At 41.4% G+C, this 18,404-nt stretch overlaps 1 protein-coding gene across 4 annotated transcripts in view; it reads right to left on the bottom strand.

Moving 5' to 3' along the window:
- Nucleotides 1–12,010: 12,010 nt before the first annotated feature.
- Nucleotides 12,011–18,404, bottom strand: part of APP (amyloid beta precursor protein) — a 181,325-nt gene continuing 174,931 nt past the window's right edge. For all 4 annotated transcript variants that reach the window (XM_053933841.1, XM_053933859.1, XM_053933838.1 and 1 more), the window contains one exon: nt 12,011–13,252. In XM_053933841.1, coding sequence (XP_053789816.1) covers nt 13,151–13,252 — 102 coding nt within the window. In that variant the 3' untranslated portion in view covers nt 12,011–13,150. The remainder of the gene's footprint in view (nt 13,253–18,404) is intronic.

The following is an 18,404-nucleotide window of genomic DNA, read 5'->3' as shown; positions in this document are numbered from 1 at the left end:
ATTTCATGATTGGAGCCCATAGAATCTAATCATGCACCAAACTGAAATTTTACCATCTTGCAGTTTTAGAGTATTGACATCTTACCCATTAATAACTTGAAATGAAGGTTAAAAAATGCTTAAGAGGGAGAAACAAATATTGTCTGATATTGCAGGGGTCTGATTTTAATTAAAATTGCCTTTTACTTGTGAAACTGGGCTTCTAAAAACCAAAATTAAATGCTTCTAGTGGCAGTTGTATCAGAAGATGGGTCTGGAAGCTGCAGAACAGTTCTCATTTATTTTGAAAAGACAGAGGAATCAATTGTTTTGTTTGTGGTTTGTGGCACGCAATGTCCGTGCAACTTATTTTTGTAGGTGGTATCACTGTAACCAGCTGTGATGAAAAAAAAAGAATCCAAAGAAGTAATTATCGTAGTTTTAAGCAACTTACTTGTGCAGCTACTTAATAAAAATGAAGTCAGTTTAAAAGAGAAGATAACTATAAAGAAATAATTGGAATCCTCATGTAAATAGTTACCAGAAAAAGTGAAAAAGAAAGCTAAATAGAGCATTAGTTTTTCATAGTCCAGCAGTTCTTGACTTACAAAACAACTACTAGACATAAAATATTTTAAAAGATCAGTTTTTAGTACTTTTCATATTGCAGGAGTTCAAATATTTGTTCAGAAAAAAACACAGAAAATGCTTGTTTAGTTTAGCACAACTTGGGGGAGACTGAAAATTTGTCAAAATTTTCCATTTTGTCTACCGAATTGCTTCAAGTATTTGTTACTAATGATCAAATGAGCTCACATAATAAAAAACTTACACTGTCCATCCATAATAGGTCTGAAATCTTAAAACTTTTTTTTTCTTACCTCTTCAACCTGCCTCTTAACCTAAATGTATGAAATTAGCATTTAGGAGATGTATTTCTAGTCCTATGGGATGTACCTCTCAGAATTCACTAATCAAGGTAGAATACCCCCATCTCAATAGATGAAAAGCAAATTATAGGAATTATATATTAGTATAATCAATTACTAATTGTAATGGGAGCAAACATAGATGGCACAAAAAAACCTGTTTCTTAGAAGTTTTATTGTTTATTTGAAATTCCCTAATCTCCTGATTAGGGAAACGTAATTTAGGATGAAATAATGTGAGTTAGCTGCTTCTCCCTTCATCTTGATAAGATTTGTTTTTTCAATATTCTCATTTTCAAGGACTCTGCAGGAGCTGCTTCATATGAACTGGCTTGCATAAACCTTCAGCTACAGAAGGCAATGAGAAACCAGTGTGTTTTATACAAATCTTGTCAGGGTGAAGCTGGAAACCACGCATGAAAAAAAAAAATTAGTTTGGAAGAGTGAGAACACAAGAGATGAGATTTAACGAGACTAACTAGACATTAATTAGACACTTGCAGGGTGTAGTTCTTTAAACTTTAGGGTTGGGACAGAAAATAGATTGATTGTTTTCCTCCATGAAAGCAATGTTTTATTCCAGAAACTCAAGAGATGTGTTATTCCCACATCCTATGGCATGCCAGCCTGTTGGGCTTCAGCGAAAGTGCCCTGTGTCAAAATCTGTAGTACCCACTTTGATGTCCCCAGTGAGAGCAGTGAGAGGAGGTTAGGAACAGTCAGAATGCAAAACTCACTGTGAAACTCAACTTGTTCCTGTGAAAAGAGCTGAGGGAGGTAGAACCAATAGGAAGCAATTTGGCTAATAACCATAAATTAATAAGATGACCTGAACTGTCAAAAAGGAACTAGAAGCTGTAACAGGAGCTTCAACTTGTCCTCAGGCATAATTCGCCAAGCCTGAAGTGACATTAGTACAACTGAAAAGAAAAATAATCATCTGGGGGGTAGCTACAGAGTAGAGGATTTTCAATAGAGAAATCTGTGTCTTTCTTGCTCAGCCAATGGGTCAGTCACATCTAAAGAGTTATGAGCACTAAACACAAGATCTGTGAAACTGAAGAGCTGGGCCAGTGCAACCATGCCCAAATTAGTGTGCCCAGCTAGGAAAATGAAGCGTAGTAATTCAGCCTTTTTGCAACAGACAGCATGATGTTATAGACTGGCTGCTTGCTGAACATTGCTCAGCTGCAGAAGCAGGAAAAAAACAGGGAGCTGTTATTCCTGGGCTTGCTTGTGTCAGGATGGAAAAGCCTCAATTATTTTAGAAAACAGGTTTCAACAATTAGTTTAATTGTTACTCCTGTAATATTTCATCAAAAAGAGGGTAGTTCTTCAAGGAAATGCAGTAACTAGACAGAGCACAGTACCATACCAATAGATGGTTTAGGGTACTAAACTGGCATTAAACTGGAAATAGCAATATGAATTCATTTTATTAAAACCAGACAGGTGGCAATATAGAGTTTTGCCTCAGACCAGAAGGAAAACTAGACCATATTGGTAGGTACAAAGAAAATAGATGACCTTTGCCTGGGTATTCTGCCGAGGTAATCAAGGGATGTTGTCCAAGACTGATTTGTGTTGAGGGACCGAACATGTCCTGACAGAAAAATGCTGTTGCAAGTTTATAAAAATACATATATATATACATGGCAAGGGGTGTCCCTCCAAATTTCCTTGGTCAGATAGTATTATGTGCTTTGGTTGTCACCATGCAGTAGAGAAAGCTGAAATGGGTGAGTGCTTTAATTTTTTGTTTATTCTTAAGATAGACCTGGCTGAAGAGAGCAAATGGAGGGAAGAAATAAAAACTTCCTTAGAGGTGCAAAGCTGCTCAGAAATGCCACCTGTCAGGCTGGAGGAGTTATTAAATAGACTGCATATAAATGCAGGTAGAGCACTGACATTGGCTGAAGGTGCAGCCAAACCAGAAGAAATGGAAACCGAGCCATCACTGAGAAACAAAAATGCAGGGAAACAAAGAATTGCCTGATACAGCCCAAGCAGTTCTGAGAAAAGCTCAATGAGAGCTGGAGCTGCAGGTTAGGAGCAGCCTGGTGTGCCAAAGGACTGTCTCCTCTTGGCTCCCTCTCTCCCAGAGCCTTTCTAACTAAACCAGATGGTGTCAGGGTAGTTCTTGATTTTATTGTCACCAGCTGCTGACCGAAGCAACTGTCATTGATTATCCCCTTGGGCTGGGAAGTAAATAGATAAATGGAGTTTTTCCTCTTATCATTTTCATCAGTGCACACCTAGAAATATGTAATCTCTCATTATTTGTGTTTCAGTGAAGGGGCTTGAAAAACCTACCCTGATTAAACTTCGAGCGTCCTACGCAGAATTGTTTTCAATATCATCTAACACAGAGGTCTTATGAGCAGTGATCCTGGGGAGCAGCTTCCAACAGGCTATTGTATCACAGTGTTACTCAATGAAGCATTTTAGATTACCCATTTAAGGATTTTGATCTTGAAGCCTCTGCCTGCTGGGGAATCTTGTATTTCATTTTCTAAACTGTATTTGGCCTTGTGACTACATAGGATGCCATGGTTTGACACTGGCCCAATGCCAGGCACCCACAGCTGGGCAGAGGAAGGAAAAGGAAAGAAAAGTTAACTAAGGATTCCTGACTTGAGATAAGGACCAGCAGAAAATGCTTCAAGGGCAAAACAGGCTCAACTTAAAGTTACAAAGTGAAATTTATTACTAACAGAATCAGAGGAGGACAATGAGAAGTAAAAAAAGCCCTGAAAACCACCTTTTTTCCCCCAACTCCTCCCTCCTTCCCACTGACAGTGCAGGGAGACAGGGTGTAGGAGTAGTGGTCAGTTCAAACTGGAAGATTTTCTTCCACTGCTCCAGGAGAGGAGTCCATCCCCTGTGAGACCATGGGGTCCTTCCCATGGGAAACAGTTCTCTGTGAACTTCTCTGGGGTGGGTCGACTCTCACAAGCAGCAGCCATACCACATCTGCTGCAGCATGAATTCCACCCACAGGCAGACAGTCCTTCCAAAACTGCTGCAACATGGGTCTCTCTTTCCACACAGTGCAGTCCTCCAAGGATAGGCTGCTCTAGCCTGGGAGCAGGGCCCTCTGTCTTCTCTGGGTCTTCCACTGGATCACAGCCTCCTCCAGGCATCCACACGCTCCAGTATGGGCACCTCCCCCATGGGCTGCAGGTGGATCTCTGCATCCCCCATGGATCCATGGCCTGCAAGAGGACAGCCTGCTTCACCATGGTCCTCACCATGGCCTGCAGAGGAGGCTGGGCTCTGGTTCCTGGCGCTCCTCCTTCCCCTCTTTTTCCACTGACCTTGGTGTCTCCATGTTGTTTCGTCACATGTTCTCACCTCCTCCTCTTCTCTGACTAGAAGCAAAGACTTGAGATTTGTTTTGATTTCCTTCTTAAATGTGTCATCACAGAGGTGTTACCAACCTCTCCCATTGGCCCAGTTTTGGCCAGCAGCGTATCCATCTTCAGAACCATCAGCCATTGGCTTTGCCAGATATGGTGGCACACTTCCAGCAGCTTTTCACAGAAGCCATCATTGTGGCCCCCCTGCTGCCAGAAACCAGGCCATGCCAAATCAATACATAAGAGCTCTCACTAGAAATGTATACTGGTAATGCTCTACACTTTTCCATTGCTTGAGCTACTGATGACAATTTTGTTTCAACCAGGAACAAAATAAAAGTTTGTTCACTGCAGAGAAACTCACAAACTTCATACCAGCTCAATATGACTTTCACAAATAATTTGGGAATTACTGGAGCTATTTACTTTATTTAAGCACTTTCTTCCTTTTTACTTATACGACCTTTGAAAGCCTTCAATGAAGTGGAAGTATGGCAGGCAAAAATATTCCTTTTTCCTGACAGTGGTCCCAGGGAGTGTGCTAGCTCAGCACCTGCCTTTTTGCTAAGGGGCATTGGTGCCAAAATAACTCCAGGAGTCAGTCTCTCCTGAGAAGCTTGGCTTTTTCCTTTCTTCCAAAAGACATGCTGTGTGTGCAGACTGGTTTTCAGGAGATATTTTCAACATCTTTTAAACTAGCTTGTGTCTAGAAAATGCATTTTTTCCCTATGACCTTCAGGGCAATCAGTTTTCTGTACGGAAAAGAGGCAATTTCCCTTTGCAAGGCTTAACTTAGAGAATAAAAAAATGCCTGCCATTTGCTGGAATTGTAAATCTTTAGTCATTAAACAAAATCTTAATTAAAACCCTGGTTATAGTGGTTCAGCAAACCAATAATAGGTGTAAGAGAAGCAAACATAGATATTACCAAGTAAGATCTCATGCAGCTTCTTTCCCAAAAGATGAGTTCAGCTGTATGTATAGGGATTTTTGGCTAAAAAAAAATTAATTAATAGTCTCCTGGCCCAAGGAAAAGAAACCTTTTTTCAGTGCTGATCTGAGTCTCTGAGAATTTCTTTACCTATCTTCCTCTTTGAGGATTTCTCCACCCACACCTATCACACATTCAAAAATACAATATGCATTCCTTCTTGTCAAAGAAGAATTCCTGATATATTTCCCAATCTGTGTATTCTAGAATTGTCCATGGTACCCTACAGCAATTCTTGATAGCTTTCAGAAAGAAATAAAATTGTGCTTTATGCCTTGATCATACAAAATCCATTAGGTTCTTGCATAGTAGTACATGTTGGCAGCCTGTGACAACAATTATTATAAACATGTTGACGTGTTGTAACTGCTTTGCCTAATGAGGAGCCCGTAGTCTTAATAGTAAATTAAAATACAATTACTATCACCAGAAGGACCAGGAAAGAAACATTCTCAGCAGCCAGCCCTTCAGCATGACTGCTGTCACCTCCAGCCCCCATAAGAGCTGATGCTGAAGCTTCATTCTTGTATGACTAAAAGAGAAAACTCCACTGTGCTGAGCTGTATCCTTCAGCTGTGCTGCTGTGCTCCACTCTTTCTCCTTTCATCTATGAAGAATTAACAGTGAAAAGAAATAATTAAAATACAACTTCATTGGATATTTATCTTCGTAATGCTCTTGAGGGGAAGTCATTGCTTGCTTTCAGATTATGGAAAGTTACAATTTTCTTACGATTTTTTGATTTCAGAAGAACTGAGGTGATTTACTGTAAGGGGAACTTCTTACTTTTGGATGGAAAGAAACTTCTTAAAAAGAACTCCTGCTCCACTACCAGCATTTCTCAGCTGATGTCACTCTGACAATAGATTCAAGCACACGAGAGATCACCAGCACTCTTTATAAAATGAAGTGATGCTCCTGAACAGAGACAACATGTCCCGGGGTTGCAGAAGGGAGATGTATTAACACACACAGCAGAGCTGAAGGCTGAGCATGGACACCACTGGGCAGCTGAGCCCCACTGGGAGGGGGCAGAACAGGTGTGGGGAGGGAGCTGGTGCAAGGACATATCCCAGCAGCCTGACAGCCCAGCCCTTCTGCAAGAAACAGGAGGCTTGGGACCCCCCAGTCTGAATTTGCAGCGAGTCTGGCACAACTGAGAAGTATCAATATTTTTTTACTGGATTTTTGTAATGCCCCTTCACACTGTTTTGTCCCAAAGCCCAGCACAGAGCTTCCCATTTGCTACTGCTGCTCCTTCACCCTTCCGAAGCTGCCTGGTTGGGTTCCACCTTTCTGGGCAAGTGAACATCTCTCCTCCTCCTTTCCACCACCTCCAGCTGCTGGCTGTAAGCACAGAGCTTTTGCCTTCCTTGCTGGAGGCAAGATGTGTCTCCTGGAGCAGCAGGTAGTGAATTAATCAGTTGAAAATGGCTATTTTCAATTCAGGATTTTTCCAAGTATATGAAAATTACTCCCATCCTTCCCAAATAACTACTTTGGTTGCCTGTTGCATTGCAAGCTGAACATCAATCCAGTTATAAATAACTGGATTTTAAATCCAGTTATTTTTAAATCCAGCCCACCTCCAAAACCATCCTTTGGGATGAGTGACAGAGGCTTCGACCAATAACAACTCTCCTAAAATACAAGCATTTGACTGGTTAAGAGTCTGTGGGGTGTAGAGTTTAAACCAATGTCTGTGTAGCACCAGGAGTTTTTGAATTGCCTATAAAAGGGTGTCAGATACAATAAACCAGGCTGTTTGCTGATGACTAACAGGAGTTTTGCCATGTGTTACGTCTCAGACACACAAGCATCACAGGTATTATTAATGTAATAGCTGCCTGCTATGACACACTGTGGAAATGGTTTGTCATGGTTTCTGAGCTTTGAGCTGAATTAGAGTAAGATGGTCATCTAAAATAAGACTAAAATCATTGCTCTCCTCTCTTCCCTTGGAGAAAAGTGTCAGGCTATAGTATTCACAACAGCAGCTGGAGAAAAGGCCCTGGAATGAGAGTTTCCTCTAAAGAGAAAAGCGCTTCAATAACTCCCTCCCTTTTCTTCTGCCAATGAGAGAAATTGATACCAGTGAGTGAAAGTGAAAAAAAAAAGTTTATTAACAAAAAAAAAAAAAAAAAGAGGGCGAGAAACGGATTGCACAAATGCTAGATATGAACTCCCAGAACTTACTCTCCACCCACCCACCCACACACACCCCCACATCAGAACAAAAAAAAACCTCAAAAAATGCCCAGGGAATAAAATTTCTCGGACTGATCATGTGGCCTGGAAAACAAAATGGCAACTGGTCCCTTTTGTCTGCAGGAAGGGAAGAGAAGTTCACGTAGCAGCCTGGAGCAAAGCAGATGGGAAATCTGTTGAATTTCTGGTGTGGGTCTCCTCCTCACAGCAGCCAAAGTTGGTGGATTTTAATGTTCTTTCTCGTGTTGCTTCAGCTCCTCCTAGGTCTTGGGTTCAGGGCAGTCCTGCTGGCACCCCGGACAGGCCAAAAAGAAAAACAAGCCAAGCCGAAAAGAGTTCAAGGGAACAAAAAAACCAAAAAGCTGCTGGGAGGATTCCCAGTACAGCCTCCAGGCTAGGGGAAGGGTAGGGAAAAAAACTTCTTGCTCTAAGCAAGCAAAAAGCCCAATCCAACAAAAGTAACAATGCATTTTCCCTGGTCCACTCTGTCCAGAGCACACTGGAGAGAAAGAGAGAGATTGAACAGAGCCCGCACCCAGCATTCCCAGGCTCCAGCCCCACCCCTTGATTCATCTTAAAGATACTGCAGCCATTTCTGGGCATAAAGCAGATGATTAGGAAATAAAGTTATCATGATAAAATCACCCCAAGACACCAATCACCCTTTGACCTAGGTGGTATCCTATCTGAAACTGCTGTGGATGCTTTTCTCGAACGATCTTCCTTAGAGAAATTAGGTTACAAACACAGAACCACGAAAATGTCAGGGTTGGAAAGGACCTCTGGAGATCATCCAGTCCAACCTCTCTGCCCAGGCAGGGTCACCTTGAGCAGATGACACAGAAATGTGTCCAGGTGGGTTTGGAATGTCTCCAGAGAGGGAGAACCCAGGACCTCCCTGGGCAACCTGTTCCAGTACTCTGCCACTTTCCATGGAAAGAAATTCCTCCTCTTGTTGAGGTGGATCTTCTGGTGTTTTAGTTTATAGCCATTACTTCTCATCCTGTCATGAAGCACCACTGAAAAGTCTGCTACCATCTTCCTAAAAACCTACTCTGAGGTATTTTTATGTACTGATGAGATCCTCTCTCTTGTTTCTTCATATGAAACAAGCCTAGCTCCTATGGCGTCTCCTAACAACAGATGCTGAAGACCATACATGGGAGACACTAGTTAGGGAGACTTGCTTTCTAATTCAGTGTCCAAATTCAGCTTTAACTAAGAATCCTATTAAAGCCTGAATATTTAATTACTTTGATATGAATCTCAATACTTCTATTTGGAACCTTGAAAGATTTTGCTGTATAGTCAGCCAAATAAATTTCCCAGGATTGCAGAAAGCTGTGAGGAATATTCAGTGCTTACTTCTTGTAGGAAGGAGGAGGAGTAGATAATTGCTGGAAAGCAATGAGAGAGAAGAGCCATTGTAAGCCTGACTTAATTGAGCCACTCATTTTCAAGTGATGGAGAAAGTGCAGACAAATACAAGCAGACAGTGTTATTTGTAACCTGTTCTTATGTATCATTAGGGTGTTTTCATGCGTGCTGCCTGGAAGCACTTAAACAGCAGCTTGCCTACTGCCCACAAAATCCATTAGTTTAAACAATAAAAATGAGCCATTTGGCCACACAGTGAAGGCCCTCCAAAATTGCTTTGGTAAGTGCAGACACAATGAGGATGGAGATTTGGAGCTGTGCAAAGATCACAAGAGACCTAGAGGAAAATACAGCTGCTGTGAGGTGTTGTCTGCAAAGGCAACACAAAGCCTTGGTTTGCTTTTCCTAGATCACCATGTAGTCAGAGAAACACAGCACCATCAAGGTTGGAAAGACACTCTCAAGATCATCTAGTACAACTGTCAACCCAGCACCACCATAACCACCCCTAAACCATATCCCCAAATGTTGGTTCTCCAGTCTGATTTGGAGGCAGATACTGAATGCAGAGCATGGCACATTTTGTGGTGACTCCACTACTATGTGCCTGAAAATGTCCGAAGCTTCACCTTGCACCTGGTACTCATTAACCTGAGCAAGCCAACGCAAGCCAGCCAATGCAAGACTGCCAGGATAGCCCAAGGGCTGAGGAGACTTGGGCTGGCTCTCAACCCTGCCTGGCACTACTCTCGCTTGCCAGGGACCACCCTCACCAGCTCTGCTGATGAACCTGCCGTGCAAACACACTCTAACCATGTTCTGTTGAAATGAACAGGCTAGAAAACTTCTCACATTTAATAGATCAATTCAACAGACATTTGATATTTTTATTTTACTTATTCCCCCACCCCTCCAAGAGTAATTTCCTCAGGGCTGGGGAATAGCATTTTGTTTCCAGTCCATGGCTGCATGCAGTGGCCCTGCCTGGTTTATTGCTGAAGAGGGTGATACCCAATCAATCCCACACTTAGAAGCAAAGCATTCAGCGACTGTCCTCTGTCAGCTTTTCTACTTTGTGTTTGTTCATACCTAATATAACCTTTCCACAATAAGGAGCTTGCATGGCTAGAGGTGGGCAGGATGCTGCCACTTTTACCTGGGAACATCAGCTTCCAGAGTTGGAGCAGTTGTGGGAGTGTTTCTCTTGCAGTTTTGGGAACTTTGTTCACGCTTTGTGCTTTCCATGCATATCATGGTGTGCACTTATTGCCTTTCTTTCAGGAGAGTGTGTGTGGAGGGAATCATTAAACCTGATCACTGAATCAGTACATAAAACAGTAATTTATTAACTGCTCATGCACAAGTAGCAAGAGCAGCACCAGAATCTCACTGGACACATAACCCCACACTGGGAGGCTTGATTGTCTGGGAATTGGTGTTCAAAGCAATTGCATTTTTCTATAACTGGGATTGCATGGAATCATGGTATTATAAATTAAATTTGCTCTAAAGGCCAGGTTCTCTGTATCTTATGGATTACTCCAGCTTCCTCTCGAATGAACTTTGATAATCCCTCTTTTGTTTTGCATTTAATACAATCCAAAATTGGATGTAATTCCATTTAGCCCAATGAGACTAGGCTAAATTGAATTACATCCTGCCTTCCCCCTGAAGTGAGATCTTCTTCTATGATACTGGTCATGTGCACAGAAGACTGTCCTGTGTATTCATTTCTAGGTGTTATGTGTGACCTATATAACAACAATTACACAAACAGACACAAGCTTAAACCTAAATATTTATTAAAAAAAAAAAAATTAGCAGTTTGGGGCCTGAAAGCCTCTGCTTATCATCACGCATTACTCAGGTCCAACAAGTTTAGTTTTAAAACTGGAGAATGTAAATCCTCTGGGGGTATTTTGTAAGTTTTTTGTAACACACTGGTACTCCAAGGTCTGCAAATAAGACCAACCACTTCCAGTATTCTGATCTCTTGAGATGAATTCCCTTGACACAGTAGAGATGGAAGAGCAAAAGGAATAAGCACTTCGTTGGTAACAGGCAATGGGAAGCTCTGCAGTTTTTCCTACTACTGGTTCAGAGTAGTTGGTGCTACCTCATCATCCTGAATCTCCACACATGGCTTCTGAAAGTCCCTGACCTGGTTGTTCCCTCACTGACTAAACATCCCTCCTGGCCAATCTGCCAGCATGGTGTGTTCCAGGCCAGCAGGTGAGTTACCTGAAAAGGTGAGGTTTTGTGTAAAATCATGGATGGGGAAGGACTAGTGAGTAACAGGACTGGAAACTATTATTTTCTCCGAGTTGAAGTCGGGAGCGACTCAGCCATTCGCCTGAGCTATGCAGCCCCACTGCAGCCATGCCTCATCTTGCTTGCCGAGACATAAGCTGCCAGTGATGCTGAAGAAGAGGCTGCCATGGCTTGCACACAAACTGAGTTACAAGAGGCTTTCCCTGAAGAGATCATGCTGTCTTTATTCTGCTCCTAGTTCTTCCTTCAGTCTTGCTTTATCTAACCCATTCACTGTAGAGAAACAGTAATTCACCTTCTTTTTCACAAGCACACCCCTCCAGTTTTATTCCAGAACCCATTTCCAAGTTTGAACAGAGGAGTCCTTATTTTGGACTGGGTATAGAAGCTATCTTGAAGATCCCCAGGTCCACTTGCTTACTGTGGTCTCATCTCTCTTGGCAGGAGAGCCCTGTGGCGTGAGTTACTGTGCTCTCCCTGTGCCACAGGAGTGCTCCCGGAGGGCCAGGAGCTGAAGGAAACTCTCAGGCGATGGAGAGAACATGCTGGGCTGGGGGTTATGTATCCCAGCTCACCAATGGCTTTGCCATCTTCCTGCAGAAAAAAAATTTGTGGTGCTGCTGTTCTGTCCCTCCTGGGCACTTAGTGTGAGGCAGCAGAACCAAGCTGCATGCAGTCTGAGAGGCTCCTCCTCGCTTTTACCAATATAGCACATTGCAAGGCATGGATCTTGCCAGAAAGCCAGCAGAGGTGCGGGGAGGAGAGGGAAGCACTTGCTGGTAAATCACACCAGGGGATGGCCAGGAAAGTGGGAGGTTGGTTAGCCATCCATGTCGTGCTTCTCTGCATGAGCAAGGGTAGCTGGTTGGCACAGAAACGCACTACTACAACAGGGCTCCTCCAGGAATGTATTTATTTACATTAAAACACTGTTATACAAATGAAAGTAAAAGAAAAGGAAAAAAGGAAAAGACATCTTAGAGGGTAGCTGTGCCAAAGATGGCACTTCCCACTTCCTGCCCTATCTCACTGCTGCCTTCCTTCTGCTCTAGTCCAACTGTCAGTGCCGCAATCTCTGTCGGATCCCAACTCTCTCCCAGTGTGAGCACCCGTGTATTCTGTTTAAATGGCTTTCAGAACTCTTTGTTTTCTGCCTCCAAAGAAAACTCTTGCCCACACATTCTTTTCTTAATTTATTTATGTAACACAGTGTAGAAAGCTATCAATTCATAAGTAATGGCTCTGTACAATCATCCTGCAGAGGACTCCCGTTAATTTTTGGCCAGCAGGCACTTCTTCCCCCAGAAGTGCTCACAATTAACAGGGACTCTTTTTAATAATTTTTTAAAGATCAAAAAGATACATGGAAAAGAAAATAAAGTTTACCTTTCAATGCCTAAAGTGTGCACATAAAACAGGCACAACAAAACAAATGTGTATTCTCATGATTCCTACATCACTAATACAGCAGGAGCAACAATCCATACAATAAAATGCAGTTGCAGAGGAAAAGAATTTCAATAACTCGTCTGAAATACTTTTAAAAAATGTTGGTTTACTTTAAAATGCATAGTGATCAGAAAAAAATGCTCAGCAAAGAGAAGCAGCTAAACCCCACAGACACAGAAAGCATCCCCCATCAATTCTTAAAGCATGTTTCAACTAGGACCTAATTTTTGTCACAAATCACAAGAATAATATACAACTGGCTAAGGAGCTACATGATAAATAATTGGGAAAGAGAATCTATCCATGCACTAGTTAAATACAGCTAACCTCTTTATAGTACACAAAAAACATTCATTAATAATGTAGTGTAAAGACTGAAATGTAAAGAGAAAGAGAGAGAAAATACATTACCGATTTTATTAATTCAAGTTCAGGCATCTACTTGTGTTACAGCACAGCTGTCAAAAGGCGAGAATGAGTAAATAATAAAGCAGAGTGTTTTTTCTTTCTTTCCACATTATAACTGAACACCAATGGGCAGTGAAGCAATTACTCTTCTGTTCAACTCATGAGGCTGCTATGATGTCCTAGTTCTGCATCTGTTCAAAGAACTTGTATGTGGGATTTTCGTAGCCATTTTGCTGCATCTTGGAAAGGTGGCGCTCCTCTGGTGTCACTGCAGCATCCACCTGTCAGGAGAGGGGACAACTGGGGTCACATTCCTGCTTAATTCACGGCATACCCTGTGTTTCCCCACTTCACGGCCATCCAACATACTTTATACCCTCTGTGTTTGGGCAGAAAGCATCCTCTGGCTCACCTCTTGAACAGAAGATGATAATGCACCAAGAACAACTCCACAACCCATTTTATTGCTGCAGGACTTCAAAACCAGCTGACCAGCTTTGGAATTTGTTGTCTGGCTTGGGAAGCAACTCTCCAAAAAAAAAAGTGGGGGATGGAGTTTGCCTCTCTCTGCTATTCCCTCACTAAGATATTTTTTCCCCCAGCATTTTTATCAATGTCTATACTTGGGATCAATTTCAGCTCTAAAGAAAAGAAAAAGCTCACTAAAAAGCAATGGCTTGAGTCTGCCTTCTGCCTGCATTGTGCTCCCAGATCTGTCGCAGGTGTGGTGGTCTCAAAACAAAAAATTAATTGGAAAAGATAAAAGGAGAGTAGCAAGGAAATGCCAAAGCAGCCAGGCACAAGGTAAGCAAAAAATCACATTTCACTTAGGGACACAGAACTCCTCTACCTCCAAGGCTGACTTTGACTCAGTTTAGTGACAAAAACCTTGACACTTAGTATTTATACTTAACAAAAGTATTAAGTATTTATACTTAACAAAAATGGACCTTTCTTGATTACTTGGAAGACAGGCATGAAGCTCAGTTTTGACTTCTCCATTCAATACCTGTATCTTCCCAGATTATTTCTTCCTTCACTGAACATTACAATAATACAAAACTCCATCAAATTAGAGTGGGTGAGAACAGTCTCTAAATCTAAATTAGGTATTTTACCTCTGCTGTATGAGCAGAGTTGTGTATTCAAAATCTACTGAATCCTGGCTATCTTGCTAAGCACCTATGAAAACAGTTTGCTTGTCAGTTATTTCATTTGCTACCTGATGTATCTAGTGCTTGACAGCTCCTAAAAGCAAAGGTAAAAAGTGAATTTTACAGTGTCTAAAATCAGGAAGGTGCCTAAACTCTACTGTTAAGTATTAGGTATGAATATTTTCCTGTGGATTCCTGTAAGTAGTGACCTCTTGGAAATACAGTAAGTCACCTTCAGCAACAAACTGACCTTTAAGAAAGGGTAGTATTCTCTAAAGAAACCCTAACTTTCTCTATTTAACCTTTTAATAAAAATGCAAAGAAGTACTGATGTCTGCTACCAATTTATATCTACTCTGCAATACTGGAAATATCTCAGCCTAGTGAGGAGAGGATGTCGGTAAGTTGTTCCCTGATACCCTGGAGAAAGACTAAAGTATGTTCTTCCCATGCTTGGGAATAACAGAGGCTTTTCAGCTTATTTTTGCAGCTATTCTTTCATTGTGGCAGGTTACAACACAGTAACCACATTTCCTACCAAAAAATGGCTCCTCTCAGAGCCATCTCCACTTCATATGCTCTTTTATTTGCCATTTAAGAAATGGTTCTCTATGGTGTGGCACATGCATTCAATTATATCTCCCATCAGATGTGTTTTTCTTACACAATAATTAGACATTTTCATGAGATATCCAACTTAAAGGTTATATATTGCTCTATGTGTATATATATATATATACACAATATATAGCTCACATATATATATATATACACACATATATACACATATATACATATACCTATATATATATACCTATATATATATATATATATATATATATATATCTCACTCACAAGCTATTGTGAAACTCTTCACAGCTGGGAGCCCTGAGACTTTCAGCACCCCTTGACTCCTGTGGGCAAGGGGCAAGGAACAGGATGCCAGACAGAAAGCATCACTGGCTGCGCTGACACTGTGCTCCTTGTGTTTCAATTCTGCAATATAACTTGGACTTTTAATACAGGTTTTCTTTCTCTTTCTTTCTTTTTAAATTGCATTTGCAAACAGTATTTCTCTTATGCAACGATCCCCAAATCCACCTATTTCTTCAACTCATGTGACATGTTTTTAAGTAGCAAGATCATGCTTAGAGGTCACTCTTGCTTTATCTCCCTTGTTTGAGAAACTGGGGGGAAGACGGAATACTTTCTTCCTTTCCCTGTCCCCTCTCCAAAAAATGACAATCTTTTTTCTTCTCAAGGATGCAAGCTTCCCCTGGCCAGCCCATGTACATGCCAAGTGCTCAGCTTGGCTGTCAACCATCATTTTGATCCATCAAGGACAGAAGGACTCCATGGAATTTCACAGCCTGTCTCCTCTTCAACCTCCCACTCCCAAATCCCAAGACATCCTGTACAGCCATGTGCTCAGCAGTCAGGGTACAGCTGTGTGCTGGCATTTTAAAGAAGGGTCTGTGCCAGCTGCTCTGTGTCCCCTACACTGGGATCAGGGCTGGAGAGGAATGGGGAGAGGCTCACACCTCACACCACACAACTTTGCCACTACCCCAGGGGCTGGGCTGCTTTCTGCAGCTTTACCTGTCCTTTCTGGGGCTGCCAATTTCTCCCTCCACAAAAATACACCACCTAGATCCATATGCAGTGAATCTTTGACTGGCAATCCCTCGATGCTGTTGCTGTTCAGTAGAGCACTTTTTTTGCCAGCAGTTTAACAGCAGTAGGGCCTAACAAACCCATTCCATATAGATTTTGTACAAATGTACCAAAGGCCTAATCCCCACCCTAAGGACTCATGAATTTAACAGCATTAACAGCATTTTGTTAGCTGCTGCTGAAGTTGTTGTGAACATGGATACGAAGGCAAGAACAAAGCAGGAACATGGCAAATGTTCCTGCAGCCTTTTCAGCACCTACAGATAATAAGAATAAAAGTAGGTGCAGAGAAAAGTCACTCTTCCATTGACTCTTGAAGGGGCTGCTACAGCACCAAGTCAGCCCTGGTTGTTCTACACTGTTATCACCACTATCTCAGAGGATCCAGTGCTTCTTCAAATCATGACACGAGGGTGTCACAATTCACAACTAATCCTACTAACAGATTCTCTTCTAGCATAAAATTAAAACTCAACATGAAGCTCTGGCATTTATGGACCGAGTTCCATGTTTATCAATACCAGCCTGAGAGTATTGTCATTATTAGGAGGACCCCCCCACTAGGCTGGGCTGCAAAGGAGGGGGATGCCAAAACATGTGCTAGACTTCTGTCTTTAAGCTCCAAACAATACTGTATCAAACTCTGTCACTCATTTTAGTTTATGTCTCTCACTCAGCTCTTCTTATTCATGACTAGAAAATGTGGTAAGTATACAGCATAACCCGCTTGTGAGAAAGAAATGGAGTGAGAGACCACCATAAATTAAAAAGGAATCAAGAAAACTGCAAGGCAGAAGAGACCAAAGAATTGATGAGACACTTGGAAGAAAATCAAGGAGAAAGAGATTAGGAAAAAAAAAAGGAAGGACAGTAGAAAAAGACTGATTTTTTAATGCCTTTACACAATTGTACAGTATTAAAAAATTTTGTTTTGATAAGAAGTTTCTAGTGAAAGTCCAATAAACTCTGAAATATGGCATTTATAGATAAAAGGGATTTACTGAAGATCCAACTTGCAGTCTTAGTAATTTTTTTTTTAATTTCCCCTTCAGCCCTTAAAATAACTAGTGCTGGTACCTCCTCTCCTTCCTGTAGCTCTCTGCTGCAGGGTAATCCATCTAACTATCAGCCTACGTGTGCTATCACTCATCCTGAATGTCTTCTCTTCTGTTTTCTTTTACCCATTTTGATGCTACCAAACCCTTCACATTCCTTACAACATCTGCCCTAGGTACCACTCTGCCAAATGACATGTTTTGCACCCAATTATCTCCCTGTCAGTAAATTCCCAAAGCCCCTCACCATTTTAAGAAGCTTTTTGCTTCCCATTATGGAGGTGGCAGAAGCTGAACCCAGCATGTAAGAGGCGTAGGTGCTCTGGTTCAACACTTCTCTATTCTGTGATCTGATATCTCTTGAAAAAACACCTCAGTCAGGTAGATAACCTCTTGTGAGACTGCCCACCTATCCCCTTCAGCAATTTCAGCGTCTGCTCCATGCTGCAAAGACCTCCTGTTGTCACTGCTGGAGGTCCTGCTTCTGTCAGAAAGCAAATGAGTTTTGAATAGGATATCCTCACAGAGGAGAAGCTGACACAGTCAGCAGTTGCCCAGTGCATAGGAGACATAAGAATCTGTTTTGTCACCTGCTTTCATGGAGAAAATATGCAGACAGCTGGGGTTGACAAAATATTTGTCGGAGCCCCTGTCTGCACATGTAATCAGTAATTTTCAATCTCTCAGTCATTTATTTACTTAACTAGAAAAGTTCTTTCCCTGGGGAGGCTGAACAACTTTGGAACATTTTTATTCTCAGACTAGGGAAAAAAATGACACTTCTAAATAGGACAAGTATATCCATTCTCAGAGCTTAAAGAAAGGCTAACAGGATTTTTAATAATTTATTTTGTTAGAAAAAGTCATAGTGAAAATGAGAGAACACCACATAGTCTTGTCTTTTTGGAAGACAAGAACATACGTAGAACAAGACCTGTTTAGTAATCTTTCATTATCACAAGGTTAAATTCACACAGTAACTTCTGACACACAACAAAGAGGTGGCAAATTAGTTAAAATACACTCAGCCAAGCTAGAGCTGATGTAGAGTTATTTTTACATCAAGTGATTTTGCTCTTCCTTGCTTTCTGTGCACAGTATACTAGAGTATACTGTATGGAGAGTAGAGTATACTCTAGTATACTAGAGGTGAGCTGTAGCTAAATCAATGAATTCTCTTTAGAATGTAACAGCTTTATTTTGAAGACATTTTAGTATTAAACATCAATTGTATATGGCTCTTCTATGGGTTTTTTTTTTTGTCCCCAATACAAGTGCTACAAAATTGTTACCATCTTAGGACAAAACCAGATGTTATGCCTTTCTTGCAGGCAAGAAACTTGGACAGTGAGGCTGTGTAGTCTGTGAAGATCACAGAGCAAGTCAGGCAGAAGGAGGAATCCTGGCTGCCAATGCCAGCGAATCCACAAGGTGACACAATCTACAGTGTGATACTATAAATCCACTAATATTCTTGGTACATCTGCATGCTAGAGCTTTATGGTTCTATCTGTAAAATTTTTTACAGATAAAAATCATATAATATTTAT

This window comes from Vidua chalybeata, chromosome 2 (assembly GCF_026979565.1).
Source record: "Vidua chalybeata isolate OUT-0048 chromosome 2, bVidCha1 merged haplotype, whole genome shotgun sequence".
In the NCBI taxonomy this organism is placed as follows: Eukaryota; Metazoa; Chordata; class Aves; order Passeriformes; family Viduidae; genus Vidua; species Vidua chalybeata.
This window is presented reverse-complemented; position numbering and strand designations above follow the sequence as displayed.